Below are 14,932 nucleotides of genomic sequence, written 5' to 3' on the forward strand. Positions count from 1 at the left end.
CTGAATGTACTCTTGGTCAGCAAGAAAGTGCAAAAATTACACTGCAGGTAGGATTTAGGCTTCTGAAATCTAGAAGTGTCTTGCCTAAAACAAACCTTTGCCTAACCTTACATGTATAAATATCCCAAGGCACCTGTATCTAGTTGAAGATGCCCCTGCTCATTGCAGGGCAGTTGGACTAAATGACCATCAGAGGTCCCTTCCAACACAAACTATTCTGTGCTTCTATGTATTTCTCAAGGTTTTTAGAGTTCGTGCAACTGGAGGTATAGCTTCACAATATTCAAACTGAAACAAACTTGTCCCTAATAAGCAGTGCAATGCATATATACCAATCCTCAGTGTGATCGGACTTGATGGACCAGAAAGTTTCTGAAGCCTGATAATTCAGCTTTTCCTAAATTACATAGTTAGGGGAAGCCCAGGATTGAGGTCACTGATTCACAGATAGTTTTGGGTTTGGTCAGTGGTAGCCAAGAGTAAAACACAAAACCGGTCCTGGAGGCAGGAGCAAGAAGGTAAGTTCTCCAGTGTGGGAGGGAACCAGATGTCAGCACTTTGACCCTGACAGTCTCCGGCTATACATTGGCACAGCTTGAACAGGAGGAGGAGAGAGCATCACTACCAGAAAGCAAGCTGCCATTTGGTTGCCATGAATGCTCCATCCCTGGCAGTGTTCCAGGCCAGGCTGGACAGAGCCTTGGGTGACATGGTTTAGTGCGAGGTGCCCCTGGCCATGGGAGGGGGGTTGGAACTAGATGATCTTTAGGTCCGTTCCAACCCTAACTATTCTATGATTCTATGATGAAGTAGATGGAGTATGTCCTAATCTCTAGTTTGGCGGAGACACATGATGCCTGGCATGTAAGAGTCCCTCCACTTATTTAAAGATTGCAAGAGATGGCTTAGCTCCCAGCTTCACAGGGGGATTTCTGTCTGAAATGGGTACCTAAGGTACCTAAGTCACCTTCACCTGTACACACTCCACTCTGAAGCATCCAACTCTCACAGGGACAGGGGTTTCATTCACGTTTGCTACCCTACACCTAAACATTTCTAGATCCAGCTTATATACTTGGGTATACTTGACCCCTTAGTCTAGGAGTTACCTTGAAGCCAGTAGTCACTGTAATTAATTGCTGGGCTGTACTGGACACCTTGGGAAGCACCCTTACCAAGAACATTCTCATGGAGCGTCACCTGCCTTACTTACCACAATTGATATTAACCATAAGGTCAATTTTTACTTCCTTTCAAAGCATAGATTGTAGTCTATGGGCCTCACTCAAAAATCTATAAGATCTTGTTTCATACCTGATTATCATTTGAGTAATAAAAAGAATCTGCAGTGTAGTGGAATGAAATATTGGTTTCTAAATTTTTTTTTATTGGGCATGTAGTAAACTTGTCAATAACTTAAATCTTTCTGCTGAGCATAGCAGCATGTTCCTTATTACAACAAAATATCAAGAAGGAAAAAAGCAATAAAAAAAATCCATTAGATATAAGTGTAAAATGTGAGTTAAATTCACCTTGCCGGTTTAAATAAGCAGTAGCATTTTTCTCCGTGGTAAGCACAAGCATGTTTCTGAAAACACGTAGGAGACAATGCATTCTTGCTTTTTTAGGCAGTAGCTCAGATTAATTTCTGGATGACCATAATCAATATCTGAAGCAGCATCTGAATTAAACTGACAACCCAAAATCCTACATATCATTTTACACATCATAATTCGTGTAACACTGTTGCCAAATAAATCACTTCCAGAGCAAAGTATCATGCAGTACATCTTTTTCATTACTGCCATTTGCTTGAATTTACAGTTCCTAGGCCTGCAAAATTAACAAAACTGCAGTACTGTATTACTAAGGCTACAGGACTGGAATGGTGCATATTTACTGTATATATGATTTAATTATTAAACAATCATATTTTAATGAAATGCTGCTCTATGATTTGCTTGTACTAATGGATCCATTATTCTACCATTAGCAAGATGATATTTGAAATAAAATGGTAGAAATGTATTTTAATCCACTCTTGGGAAAAACAGCTATAAGAAAGGTTACTCTTTGACTACTTATGTGAATTATTTCCTTATGTCAGATCATTATGCAGAAATAAAAGCTGTGGTCAGCCCACTTAAAATTCCATTTGATTCCTCCTGGGAGCGGAAAACCTTTGTATTATTTTTCGTGCTCTGAATATTCTTCTGAACATTTACTAGAAGGCTGAAAACTAGCAGTAATTTTAAATGAAGGGGATAGTGTTATCAGATTCATGAAAACAGATAAAACTATGGTTGATCAAGGATCATGACTTCTGTTGTCATTTTATTGCATTGCTCTGACTGCAGTTTAGGGGATTTTAAGAAAAAATGGATGAGAGGTTTAGTGATGCTTACTGATGTTTCTAGCTAAGGATTCTTGCAGAATATGGGATTTAATTTCTGTAGATGATATCTACACTGTATTCGTTGAGTTTAATTTCTCATAAAGAGACTAAGGGCAACAGAAAAGTCAAGGCCAAACAGGGAATTGAAAGGGACCTCACCATGAACAATCTCACCAACTTGGGCTGCTTCTAAGTACTAGGAAGAGGGCTTCTCCAGTGACTTAATCCTAAATCACATAATTAGACTCTCTGCACTAATGTCTAGCTTTCTTGCTGTAGCAAAAATGACCCTGTTTCTTTTGGTCACAACGATGACATAAGAATAAAAATCTATCTTAACGTACTGCTATTGAATGCATGGCTATGCATACCTATGGCTATGGCAGAATGTAGGCTGAAGAAACTTTTTTAGTTCCATTTTTTAATGTTGCCTGGTAATTAATAGAATCAAACCTCTACACCATTATCACTCAAATCCACCCAGTTAGTCCTAGGACTATTTAGTCTTATGATCTCCAGACTTAAGGGTGCGTAACTTAAGCAACTTGCTATAAATGATTCTAGAGTTACAGGCTCTAGGATCAAAACAACAAACACAGTGTTCACAGAGAGAAGTCTAGTGTTGCACACACCAGTGAAACTCTCTAAGGAACTGGCAAGCGTAAAGGTATAAATGATGGCAGTGATAAGCGGATTTGCTAAAGCTCTTCAACAAGGTCCCTCCTCATAGTGTTAATGAAATTAAACTGTCATAAGATAGGCAGGAAGGATTTTCTGAATCTAGTTAGGGGTTAAAAATATAGAATAGGAATACATCTTCACAAATCAAGGAGGTTCCTTAGGACCCCTTAAAATCAGTGTTGGGATCAATGGTGCGAAGGCATTCTAGTGATCTGGAAGTTACTCTTGGTTTTTCAGAATGACCAAAATGCAGATGATTGTGGGAGTTCCCACAAGATTTGGTGATACAGTAATGAAAAGTCAGACAAAAATCAGTGTTGATAAATGCTAGGTGGGTACACAGAGGAAACATAACTCTAACTACCCTTATTAGTGGGTATAGCACAAGTGCTATTTATTTATTTTACCACCACTCTGAAAAGGTATTGTGGTGGAGCAACAAAAAAAATCTCAGGAAATGTAGCTCAGTGGCATTCAAAAAACAAAATGAACAAACAAACAAACAAACAAAAAAAAGTAAGCAGACACCTTTGTGAGTGTCTAGGAGAGGAATGAAGAAATCTTGAACAATTAATACTGTAGCTTGAATATACCTTGACTTCAGCACGTAGGTCTTGCCATACCATTCCAAAAGGAACACAGGAAAGATGTAGAGTAGCAGGATGAGGATGTTCAGAAATAAAAACTGGCATCCTTTCGGAGGAAAACCATATGAATGAGGAGCCATCAGCAAGCAAGGAGCTGGAAGAACTTTGTGCAATTATGAGTACTAACAGGGATGAAAAAAAATGGGGAACAACTCTCCATTTCTCAAAATAAAAACACCAGGAAGCACTAAGTGAAGCTAATGGTAAAAGAAAGCGTTTTTCACAAACACATGATGAAATGGTGGCACTTAGTGCCACAGGATGTTGTGGTATGGACAGTATAAACAGGTTCAAATAGGGCATGAGTGAAGTAATGGAGGATTGCCAGCTGACAGCTATTAAACAGGCTGTACTGGATGTGACACCTGGTTCTGGTGGTTCTTAAGCTGCCGATTACCATAAACTATGAACACATGGCTGAAAGTCATCCTCTGTGCCTCCTATTGCTTTTCCTAAGCATCTGCCCCGACTGCTACCTGACCTTTGGTAAGGCTGTTCTTATCACATTAAGTAAACTGTTAGTTCTCCCAGTCAAATATTTCCCTTAAAGACTCAGCAGGAATGACTCAGTTAAAGTCACTTTAGTCATTAACCCTTTGAAACACTTTGTGCTGCTTCTTTCTATACTTTTCCTACAGCTTTCCTATGCTGCTCCAAACTCGACAGTAAAACTAATTCTACAAGAAAATTTTATGACTGTAAAGTAAATGTTGAGAAGTTAATCGTCAATAACTCAAATAGCTGTCTTAAAGCTGTGAGGCCGGAGCAGGCCAGCCCTGCTGCCCGGGCAGGACAGCTTTTCGCCTCCGGCACTACGAAGACCCCGACTTCGCCGCTCTACTTTTGCATCGCATTTATCGACTTCAGTTTGTTGCACACTGTGCAACATCTCCAGGGACCGCTGTCCCTGTCAGACACCCTCCCAAAACCCTGCGGCTATCGCTGAGCCCCCTCCCGCCGTTAACCCTGTCAGCGGCCGCCGCAGTCCCCCGCCAGCGCCCCCCGGCTCTACTTCGTGCGGCGGCCTCTGAGGGGACCGGCCGGGACCTGACCTTCGGGGGTGCCCGCCCCGGCGGGAAGCGGCTCGCCCTCCGGGCGCTTTGCCCGCCTCCTGCCGCCTTCGGCGGGGTGGCCCGGCGCGGCCTCGGCACCGGCCGTCACTCGGTCTCTCGCCTCGCAGGTCTCCGGAGCGGGCGGGGCGGGCGCTGCTCGGAGCCGGGCGCGCGGGCGCCATGAAGCGCTCTCTGCTGCGGCTCTGCCAGTCGCGGGAGAAGGGGGCCGTGTCCAGCTCCTACCAGGGCGTCGTCTGCGAGGCGGATGCCGCCTCCGTCGCCTCACAGGATGTCTTCAAGGTGCGTGCGGAGGGGAGTGGGGCGGGAGGCGGGTGTGAGGGGATAGCCTCGGGCAGCCGAGCTCCTAGGGCACCCAGGCCGGCGTGGGACAAGGTGATGCCCAACACTCATGTGAGGGCGTTGGGACAGGGAGGGGTGAAGGTGGAGGGTGAGATGGGTGATGGTGAGGTGGGGCTCTGGAGGCAGCTGCGCGGGTTGTGTCCCAGACACGCTTTCCTCCAGGAGACCCTTTCGCCTCCTTCATTAGTGGAGCCTTGAGGGAAGAGCTGTGAGGGGTGGGAGACAGGCCGGCAGCCACCCTGGCCGTGGGGCATGAAGGCACAGGAGCTCTGCCATTGTGTGGAAGAGTCAGGACCGAGAGGAGCCAGAACACGGGAGAGGAGCAGGAAAAGGAGGATGTGGGATAGTGGATGCAGGTGGCTGCTGTGGGGCTCACAACCCCCTGGGTACAGGTCCCCAGAAAGAGCCCTCCTCTCGGAGGAAGGTTCAGAAGTCACGATGGGAATGAGTAATCCATCTAGCAAAAGTGTGCCGAAAGGAAAGTTTAGAAGCACTGGAACAGTTACGAAGGAAAAGATAACCAGCAGCACAACCTACAAATGAGAAATTGTTCCCAGGAGGGATATAACATCATCCCTTTTCCATAGAGGACAGGACAAGAAGTGATGTATTTATATTGCAGATAGAATGATCTAGACCAGACATTAAGGAAACCTTTTTTAAGGGTAAGAATAATTAAGCAAAAGAAGATGCTGCTTACGGGATGGATTACTTGGGTAACTCTGGAGATTCTTTAAGAGCAGACTAAACAAATTCGACAAAGTATGTGGATGGGTTTAAAGACCTCTTGAGGTAATTTTCAGCCTTCTTTAATTTTTGCTAGCTATAGTCCTGAGCAACACCTCTTCAGCATAACACAGCTTGTCGCTCCAGTGGGTGATCTGCCGCTACAGAGCTTTTCAGGTGAAGGGCAAAGAAGCTGTTGCTGTTTAAAATAGCTTTCTTTGCTGCTTTGAACCAACCAAAGTACTGAGAACACCTAACTGATTTCTTTGTTTCCTATCTTGTTAATGAAGCACTGCAATATTGGCTGAAAAAACTTGTTTTTGTTGATAGAAATTATCATCGTGCCCCATTTCATCCACATTTTGTCTTACATTGACAAAAAAATCCAATGTAAAGAGTGGTGAAATGTGGTCTAAATCAAGAGAAAGATTTGAAATTCATTATGATTAAAATTAAGAAGTTAGAAGGAACAGAAGATACTGGGCTCTGTAATAAGATTTTCTTAAGTAACTTTTTGATGTGTATAAAATGTATAGGTATTTGTGTATGTAATTGACCTCTTAAGTTTATGACAAGTGAGTCATCTTAAATACCATTTCCACAATGATATTGCCTGTTTTCTATTAGCTTTTTCTGATTGCACTTTTGAAGGAGATGCTACCTTTGTATTTGGCCCCAGTGTTCTAAATCTTTAACACATTTGTAACATTATTGACATTACTGAGGTCAACAGGACTATTAAACTGAAGGAAGTTAAACATGTGCTAAATGTATGAATGGGCTGTTCCATAATGTATGCTTGTTTCATGACAGCAAAAACTGTTGAGTCTTTGTGGCTCAGGGGAGCGAAGATTTCCTTTTCTTTTGCAGATGAGGAGGGAACAGTGATTTTAGGGGATTTCCTGTGTTTTACCCTTTGCCTGCTTATATATCCTTGAGAAGTTTTACATTACTTTTGATATGTGTTTTTATCTTCTTTTTTCCCCTCCCAATTTTGTTGAATTTTCTTTTTTATACCTTCTTAACTTTTTAATATTTGTTTTTAAATTCCTGCCCATTCTACTGCGATAATATTTTTTTTCCATCACCTCTCTTCATATACAAGTATGAATTTTGAAACACTCTAACAAAAATATTCAGAGATCTTCATAAAGTAAGAATCAGGAGGGTTTCCATAGTTGGCTTTGGTTGCAAAGCACAGTACCAGGGAGGTATTAAGGTGTCAGTGGGCTGAGCTGTCAGAGGGGGTTTTATTGTATTATGCTAGGAAGACTCTGGGTTGTTTCAGACTGAGATAATAGCCCATGGGATGCTCTTCGGTTACTGCTGAAATTGAAGAATTTATTGGTTACTTGGACATAAAGAACAACAAAGAAACCCAGTGGCTGAACTTGAAAGCCCAGAACATAATATCAGTCTCTGTAGAAAGACATAGAAAAGGAATTTATCAAAATTATTAATTTTTCCTCTCTGTTGAATTCATTTGACGTGGTCACAGCTGGAGAGAGTGTAAAACAGTAAGTGATAAATTTGCTTGTTTGAGATTTACCATAGCGGAGGGAGGATCTTGAGCTCACTACAGAAGAAAAATTATGTATTCGAGAGAATTTCTATTTTTTGTTTATTTTGTGCTGTTTCTCATCTGGGCCAGGCTTTACAATCAATTAAATCAGTCTGAGTTTCACTGTTGACTCAATGTGATCAGGATTTGTGTACTTCTGTATGAAACTAAACAGTTGGGAGAGAATTACTGATGGTAACATGCACACAGTAACACTTTATAGCATAGCTAACATCTTGCCTATTAGAAGAATGGGAAAATGAGAATATTTTTGTCCAATATAGGTTATTTCAGATGGAAGTGCCTGTAGGCTACGGAGCTTCATTAAGAAGAATCGTTCTGGGCTTACCAAAGTGGATGAATTAAATGCTACCCCCCTTCATCATGCTGCAGAAGGAGGACAAATAGAATTAATGCAGTTGATCATAGACGATTCTTCCTGTGAAGGTAACACATGTTTTATGAATTATTTTATTTAGCAGAATAAAAAAGTTCGACAATCAAAGTGTTAAACCAACTGAAGCAGAACTAGAAATAGGTGTTTCGCCCCTCCCATTTCTCTAACGAATACCATGTATTCAGCACAATATTTAATCAGTTTAACACAATGCACTGTGTGACATGCAATCTTTTCCTTTTTCTCTTCAAAGAAATATAGTAGTAGCACAGAGCTAAACCTCCATTGAAGATACTTTTTTTTTTTTTTGTTTTCAGTGCAATTGGAACATTTGATGGTTTTGCTTTGGTTTTGGTTTTGTTTTGTTTTCTCTCCTTTGACCTAGTATTAAATGTGATGGATTCATCTGGAAATACCCCACTGCACTGGGCCACAAAGAAAAACCAGGTTGAAAGTGTCAGTTTGCTTCTGAGCAGAGGAGCCAATCCAAATATTCTCAACTCCAATATGATGGCACCTCTGCATATGGCTGTGCAGTCCCTGCATAATGAAATCGTTAAGGTAAGTCCAAAGTCCACATGGTCTTGATAAGTGGCTCAACAGTGGCTGCATGCAGAACTCGAAGACCTTGTTTATATATGCTGTATCTCCTCATATGCTTTGTTTAGCGAGAAGGATGTGTAACATATGATGCTTATGGAAATGTTTGTGTCTTTAGCGCAAGTAAAAAGTAACTTACTGATCTGTATAAATACTGATATTTGTGCTATGATAGTAGTTGTTACGTTTCATGGAGAATTCTTTCTAAGTTTTCCAATTTGTCTTTTTAATTTTCCAAAGACAAGGAATTTTCTTTAAATAGGTTCTTTTAACACCAGAATTTCACGTAGGCATGTGTTATTTCAAATATTTATGCTCTGATTTTTTTTTTTAATTTTTTTTTTTTTACAATTGAGTAGGGAGTCATGCAAGTATCAACATTTACTTGAAACTAGCGTATTCTTTCAATGAAAAACAGAGGAAAGTTAGGCAGAAACACAGTTCTTAAAACCAACATGTCAATAATCATTTGAATAATAGCAGAAGTCAAGCTGCAATTAAAAATCACAAAAATATTTTGTGAAGACATTACTAAGGTGTCCGTTTTGAACCTTCTAAAGTAGCAGCGGCATTGAGATTTTAAGCAGCTTATCTTTTTCATCATTTGTCCACATGCAATGAGAATATTTTTACTCCATATACGGCATCTGGGTAGAATTTTAGAATTTGTAAAGCTCTTGTATTTAATAAATGAATACAAGTTTAACACAACGTCATTTGCTTTTCTCTTTGAAGTTGTATCTTTTTCTAGTTTGTTCAAACAAAAGAAAGAAAAATGTTTTCCTGTATTCAAGACTTAAAATCCTTTAGAGATTTTCAGTGCTAAAATATGTCACTGTCTTCACATCTTTTACAAAATCTGTATTTATTATGAGTTAAGAACAATAACATCTGAAATACAATGACATTTTTAAAATAAGCTTTTTATCAAGTCCTGGGTTTGGGTTATTTTACAGCTCTGCTTTTGACTGAATATGTACGTTTATTTTTCCCCCACTCTGTTTTTTCAGGCTAATTCTCCTTTGGTTTCTATTGTTAAATTGACTGAGAGTGATTAAAATGTGCCACTTCCTCCAGTACAGAAAAATTAATTCAAATTACTGAAAGACAGTTAAATAAATGTGTAGGTAGAGGAATAAAAATGTATGGTGATTATCATTTCCAGATCCTTTGCTTCTCAAAAAATGCTGGAAGCAGTCATAGGGATACTTGGTGATGCTGATAGCTTAGTGACAGCTGTTAACATAGGGACTGAAGCAGGGTTCCTGTCTTCATCAAGTGCTATCTTCATTGATCTTATATAACTGTCCAATAGATGAATAAGGAAGCAGGATCTACAACATTGCCACTCTCCATGGAATACAAAATATTAGAAGACATTATAACAAACTTCAGCTGAAAATCCCCACCTGCAATTTGCTACAGAAAAGATTTTCTCCTAGTATTGGGAAAACTGTTGAATAAAACTTTAAGATACTCTGCAGCTGTGCGCAGTGTTTAATGTTGTTACCGGTCTATCTGCTGTAAAGAATTTTACTTTGCTTTGTCTGTTCCCACCTGTATTTTTCACCTGTGTATTTTTTCATTCTCTTGCATTTTATCTCTCTTTTGTCTCTATGTGTTGTGGGCTGTTGGCATGAAAAAAAACCCCAAGTTGCAAGAGTGCTGTGGGTGATAACAACAAAAATAATGAAGTAGGCCTTTGTTGTTGTGTTTGGCTTGTGTTTGACTGAATGTTTTCTTAAACATTTAGATTTTAGTCCAGCATAGCAGTACAGATGTTAATTTGGAAGGCGAAGCAGGGAACACACCTATGATTGTAGCATGTTACAAGGATAATCCTGAAGCATTGACACTCCTGGTAGGTATAACTACCTATCTTTTATTGTGAGTCTGTTTCCCTTGATGCAGTGTTACTCTGATTCTGTGATCTGTCTGTTCAGAGGAGGAAGGTTAGTCATGGACCTAGTATTCAAGTTACCTTGCATAGGTTACTAAGAAACTTTAATCTTTTAACAGCATATAGAAATATATCTGAATGGTAAACTGAAGAAAAACTTGACTGATTTTGAAGGTCATGAGAACACAAAATGAATCACATATATGTATAGATGTATGGAAAAGATGTTTGTATATAAGCTTCACAATGCATATACAACATTAAAAAAAAAAAGGAGACAACTACCCAGGAGACTATATCTCTAATAGTATGTTCATTAGTCAGAATTTCCTGTATGTCATTAAGCTGTATCCAAACATTATTTTTCAGATTGAAAACGGAGGAAAAATATGTAAACGGAACAAAACAGGATGCATGCCTGTCCATGCAGCTGCATTTTCAGGTGCAAAAACGTGTATGGAAATTCTCTTAAAAAAAGGTAAATGCGTTGTTCCAAGCAGTCAGTAAGATTCATTATTTATAGTAGCATTACCAATTTAGCGCTTTAATTCTCAAAGAACTGTGAAAACAAGCACTTAAAACTGTGATTAAACTTAGAAAAAGTTAATGCAATTATTCCTATGGGCTTGTAACTTCTGTAAGATTGCAGTGGCAGCTTAACTGCTTTCCTAAATGCATGTCCATCCACTGTTTAACAATAGGTATGAAAGGTTCATATTTTGAGGGGGGAGAACATTATTCCACAGTTAATGTATTTTTTTTTAAAGCCTTTTTATCTTCTGTTATCTCATTCTCACTTTAAAAAATTCCTTTTATTTTCATCTCTCAGGTGAAGAATTGGGTCACTCTGCTAAAACCCATATCAATTTTACCAATAATGCAAAGTGCAGTCCACTTCATTTGGCAGTTCAAAGTGGGGACCTTGAAATGATTAAAATGTGCATTGAATTTGGAGCCCAAATCGAACTAAAACAGGTAAAACTTGGAGTAGAGAAAAATATAATTTTGATAAAAGCTAGGTATTTCTAAATCTCTGAGTGGTATGAAGAAAAGATGAGCAGGTAATCATTGCTCATTGTCTCCTTCAATGCAAAACCTAGGGAGCAGCAAATGAAAACAAGCCTTTGGTGCAAATCAGGCAAAATGTACCAATTTTGCCTGATTGTGCAATTTTACGCAAGTTGCATAGTATGTTGTGAGTATGAAAAGTTTTCATGGGTTCAAAACGCATTTGGGCAGATCCATAGAACAAAAGTCAATCCTCACTACTGAATACCACAACATTCCCTCTGCCTCAGGAAGTCCTGAAGTCATACTCAGGCGAAGTCTGAGAGAGCACTCTGGAGAATGGTACATCCTTCTTCACAAACTCTTCTTTACTTTGCAACTGCTGTTATCCCTTCCCAGAAATAGGATCTTCAGTGTGATCCTTTCTTATCATTCTTCTTCATCCTCAGCCTTCCCTTGGCCCTTTACAGTTTCTTCTTTGTAAGGAAGTACAAATTTGTGATAGTACTGCTGCTACTGTGGTACTGTTGGTGTAACCACCTGTGCCCAGATTTAGGATAAATAAACATTTTTAAAATATCTACCATTAATCAAATTGTTTTCAGGGCCAAAATCAACTCATGACAGCAAAGATGACTAAACATGGTTTAGCCACCTTTTATTGGTTTCATTCTTTAAACACACAGCTTTTGATGAGATGATTTATGCTGCTGATTTTGCGATGGGTAAGACTGTTTTGAGAATGCTGATTCCACAATGCTGGCATTGTGGAAAAGCTAACTCCAGTGCATTCACTGAAATGTTCCTGTTCTAAAAAGGAGAAAGTCAAAACCCTCAGGCATGTACCAAAGCTAGTTTGTACCATTTAGCTAATTGAAATCCAGTTTTGGCAAATATTGTTCTAATTTATTTATTGCTTAATTTTATGACTGTCTAGCTTTTAATAGTATAATATCATATGAGATCAAGTTATTTTTAACCTGCAAAAAATTTTATTTAAGAATGACTTCTAAGTAAGATTCCATTTAAGGAAGCCAAAACCATTTTAAAATAACACATTTTCTGTATTACGTACATTTGTTTTATTATTCATTTGCACTGATCTACCTATGTTTTGCTGTAGTTTTCCTTTGCTTCATCTCGCATATTAAAGGGCGCAGTGTGTCTGTTTATTAATTCAACTACGAAAGATTGCTAGGAGTGTAATTATCTCATATCTTAAAATCTCTTCAGAGTTTCACTACTTCAGTTACAGACTAAAGTTTCATTGCTTGCATAGAAATTTAGGCATTTGGGAGTTATGACTCCTGGGCTAGATCACGAGTATGTTTAGTAGGTTGGAGTTTAGGTTGTTGGGGTTTAAATTTTTAAGTGTTGTTTTATTTTCCCATTTACAGAATGAAAAATGCACAGCACTTCATTTTGCTGCCACTCAAGGAGCAACTGAGATTGTAAAGTTAATGATGTCATCCTATGCTGGTGAGGAATCCATTATTGATGCTGTGGATGGGAATAAGGAAACTCTGCTTCACAGGTAGGAGGCTACTTTGCCAGACTTCACTATAAATTGTGGCCCATGATATTCTTAGTTAATCTCAGCATCCAACTATATGTTATATAGTATACTTTGGAACATCCTCCCACATGGGGGATAGCTTTAGTACAATATGAAAGAGTCAGTAATTTGGTCAGAATCGTAAAGATTTTGGTGCTGATATCAAAATTAGAACAGCTCAAGTTACATTGGAACAATGTCAAGGAATGGTCACTAACAGTTTGTATTAAAAATTTACTCCACTAAAATAGTAGGTGAACAAGTTAATGGAATTTTTAATAGCTTCTGAGGTGAGTTGGGTGGAGAAGAGATTCAGAACAGCCCTGCAGAGAAGGACTTGGGGGTGTTGGTTGATGAGAAACTTAACATGAGCCAGCAGTGTGCACTTGCAGCCCAGAAAGCCAACCGTATCCTGGGCTGCATCAAAAGAAGCATGACCAGCAAGTCAAAGGAGGTGATCCTGCCCCTCTACTCTGCTCTCGTGAGACCTCACTTGGAGTACTGCGTACAGTTCTGGTGTCCTCAACATAAAAAGGACATGGAGCTGCTGGAGCAAGTCTAGACGAGGGCCATGAGGATGATAAGGGAGCTGGAGCACCTCCTGTGTGAAGACAGGCTGAGGAAGTTGGGGCTGTTCAGCCTGCAGAAGAGAAGGCTGCGTGGAGACCTCATAACAGCCTTCCAGTATCTGAAGGGGGTCTATAAGGATGCTGGGGAGGGACTCTTCATCAGGGACTGTAGTGGTAGGAAAAGGGGTAACGGGTACAAACTTGAACAGGAGAAGTTTTAGGTTAGATATAAGGAAGAAGTTCTTTACAGTGAGGGTGGTGAGGCACTGGAATGGGTTGTCCAAGGAAGTTGTGACTGCTCCATCCCTGGCAGTGTTCAAGGCCAGGTTGGACAGAGCTTTGGGCGACATGGTTTAGTGCGAGGCGTCTCTGCGCATGGCAGGGGGGCTGGAACTAGGTGATCTTAAAGTCTTTTCCAACCCTAACTATTCTATGATTCTATGGAGCAAATGCCCTCATCTAATGGGGTTACGTTCTGCAGAGAATGAATAAAGAATAATATAAACAGTTTAAAAAAATATTTCTTTTTTTTTTTACCCCTAAATATATGACTATTATACCAGTAGTAGTCTGGTATATGTGTATATATATACGTAGTCAAATACCTTATGACTACAAAGTTGCAGTTGGCATTTGAATATGTAATAATCCTCTAGACTTCTAGTCTCTCACAGTCCATTTGAAACCAGAGCACTAGACTGTGGAGAAATTTCCTCAGTCTTCTGCAGCGGAAAGACGCTTAATTAAATGTGCTGGCTACCAACTCTACGGAAGATAGTATATTTCCCCATCTATATATTTTTGCAAGAAAGATATGTCTCACTGCATTTAAGTGTGGTAATTTTACAGTGTTACTCTGTGTGTGGTTTTACAATATGAAATAATTGGTAGAAAGTCAGAGGCGGTAGAGATGATTGGACACAGCATAAAGTAGAATGAAGATAATTGAAGAAATTAAATGCGGAGTCTGTTGTTAAGATAAATTTTGGGTGCAGTTGGAAATGCTACTGTGATAGAACATGACTGAAGACAAAATGATGACAGAATGCCAAAGAAAATTGTGTAGACACAACATTACTTAATAGATAACTGTCATATCCATGAAAATTATTGTCCTTGGAAAAAGCTTGGAAAAAGAATGACATTCTTTTGATCTCTGTGTCTGTGAAACAGCGGAAAAAATACTATCAAGAATAATCAGAAAGGTAGAAAGTCACCCAAATCTCTCAGAATATAAATAAACTGAATAGGAATGTTAACTTGTTGAGAAGTAAAGGAGCAGCACAGCATAGGCAGGACTTCATCCTTTCACAGTCTTACTGTTATGTTTTCATCTAAATATTTTATAAAATGACTTTGCTTTCTCTTCAGTCACCTTGGAATTTTTTTTGAGTGTGTGTGAAGCATTCAGTATTTATGCCTGGCTGGTAGAGGGGTCTGCTATAGATAATTGAGGCATCTTTGCTTGTTTGGAACCATGA

The 14,932-nt window shown here is 39.4% G+C and overlaps 1 protein-coding gene across 1 annotated transcript in view; it reads left to right on the forward strand.

The window, feature by feature from the left end:
• The first annotated feature begins 4,955 nt into the window (after positions 1 to 4,955).
• Positions 4,956 to 14,932, forward strand: part of TRPA1 (transient receptor potential cation channel subfamily A member 1) — a 33,136-nt gene continuing 23,159 nt past the window's right edge. Inside the window, exons 1-7 of the mRNA XM_030487493.1 lie at positions 4,956 to 5,075; positions 7,707 to 7,869; positions 8,205 to 8,380; positions 10,173 to 10,280; positions 10,689 to 10,797; positions 11,149 to 11,294; positions 12,725 to 12,861. Of these exons, the coding sequence (XP_030343353.1) occupies positions 4,956 to 5,075; positions 7,707 to 7,869; positions 8,205 to 8,380; positions 10,173 to 10,280; positions 10,689 to 10,797; positions 11,149 to 11,294; positions 12,725 to 12,861 (959 nt within the window). The remainder of the gene's footprint in view (positions 5,076 to 7,706; positions 7,870 to 8,204; positions 8,381 to 10,172; positions 10,281 to 10,688; positions 10,798 to 11,148; positions 11,295 to 12,724; positions 12,862 to 14,932) is intronic.

This window comes from Strigops habroptila, chromosome 1, assembly GCF_004027225.2.
Source record: "Strigops habroptila isolate Jane chromosome 1, bStrHab1.2.pri, whole genome shotgun sequence".
NCBI lineage: Eukaryota > Metazoa > Chordata > Aves > Psittaciformes > Psittacidae > Strigops > Strigops habroptila.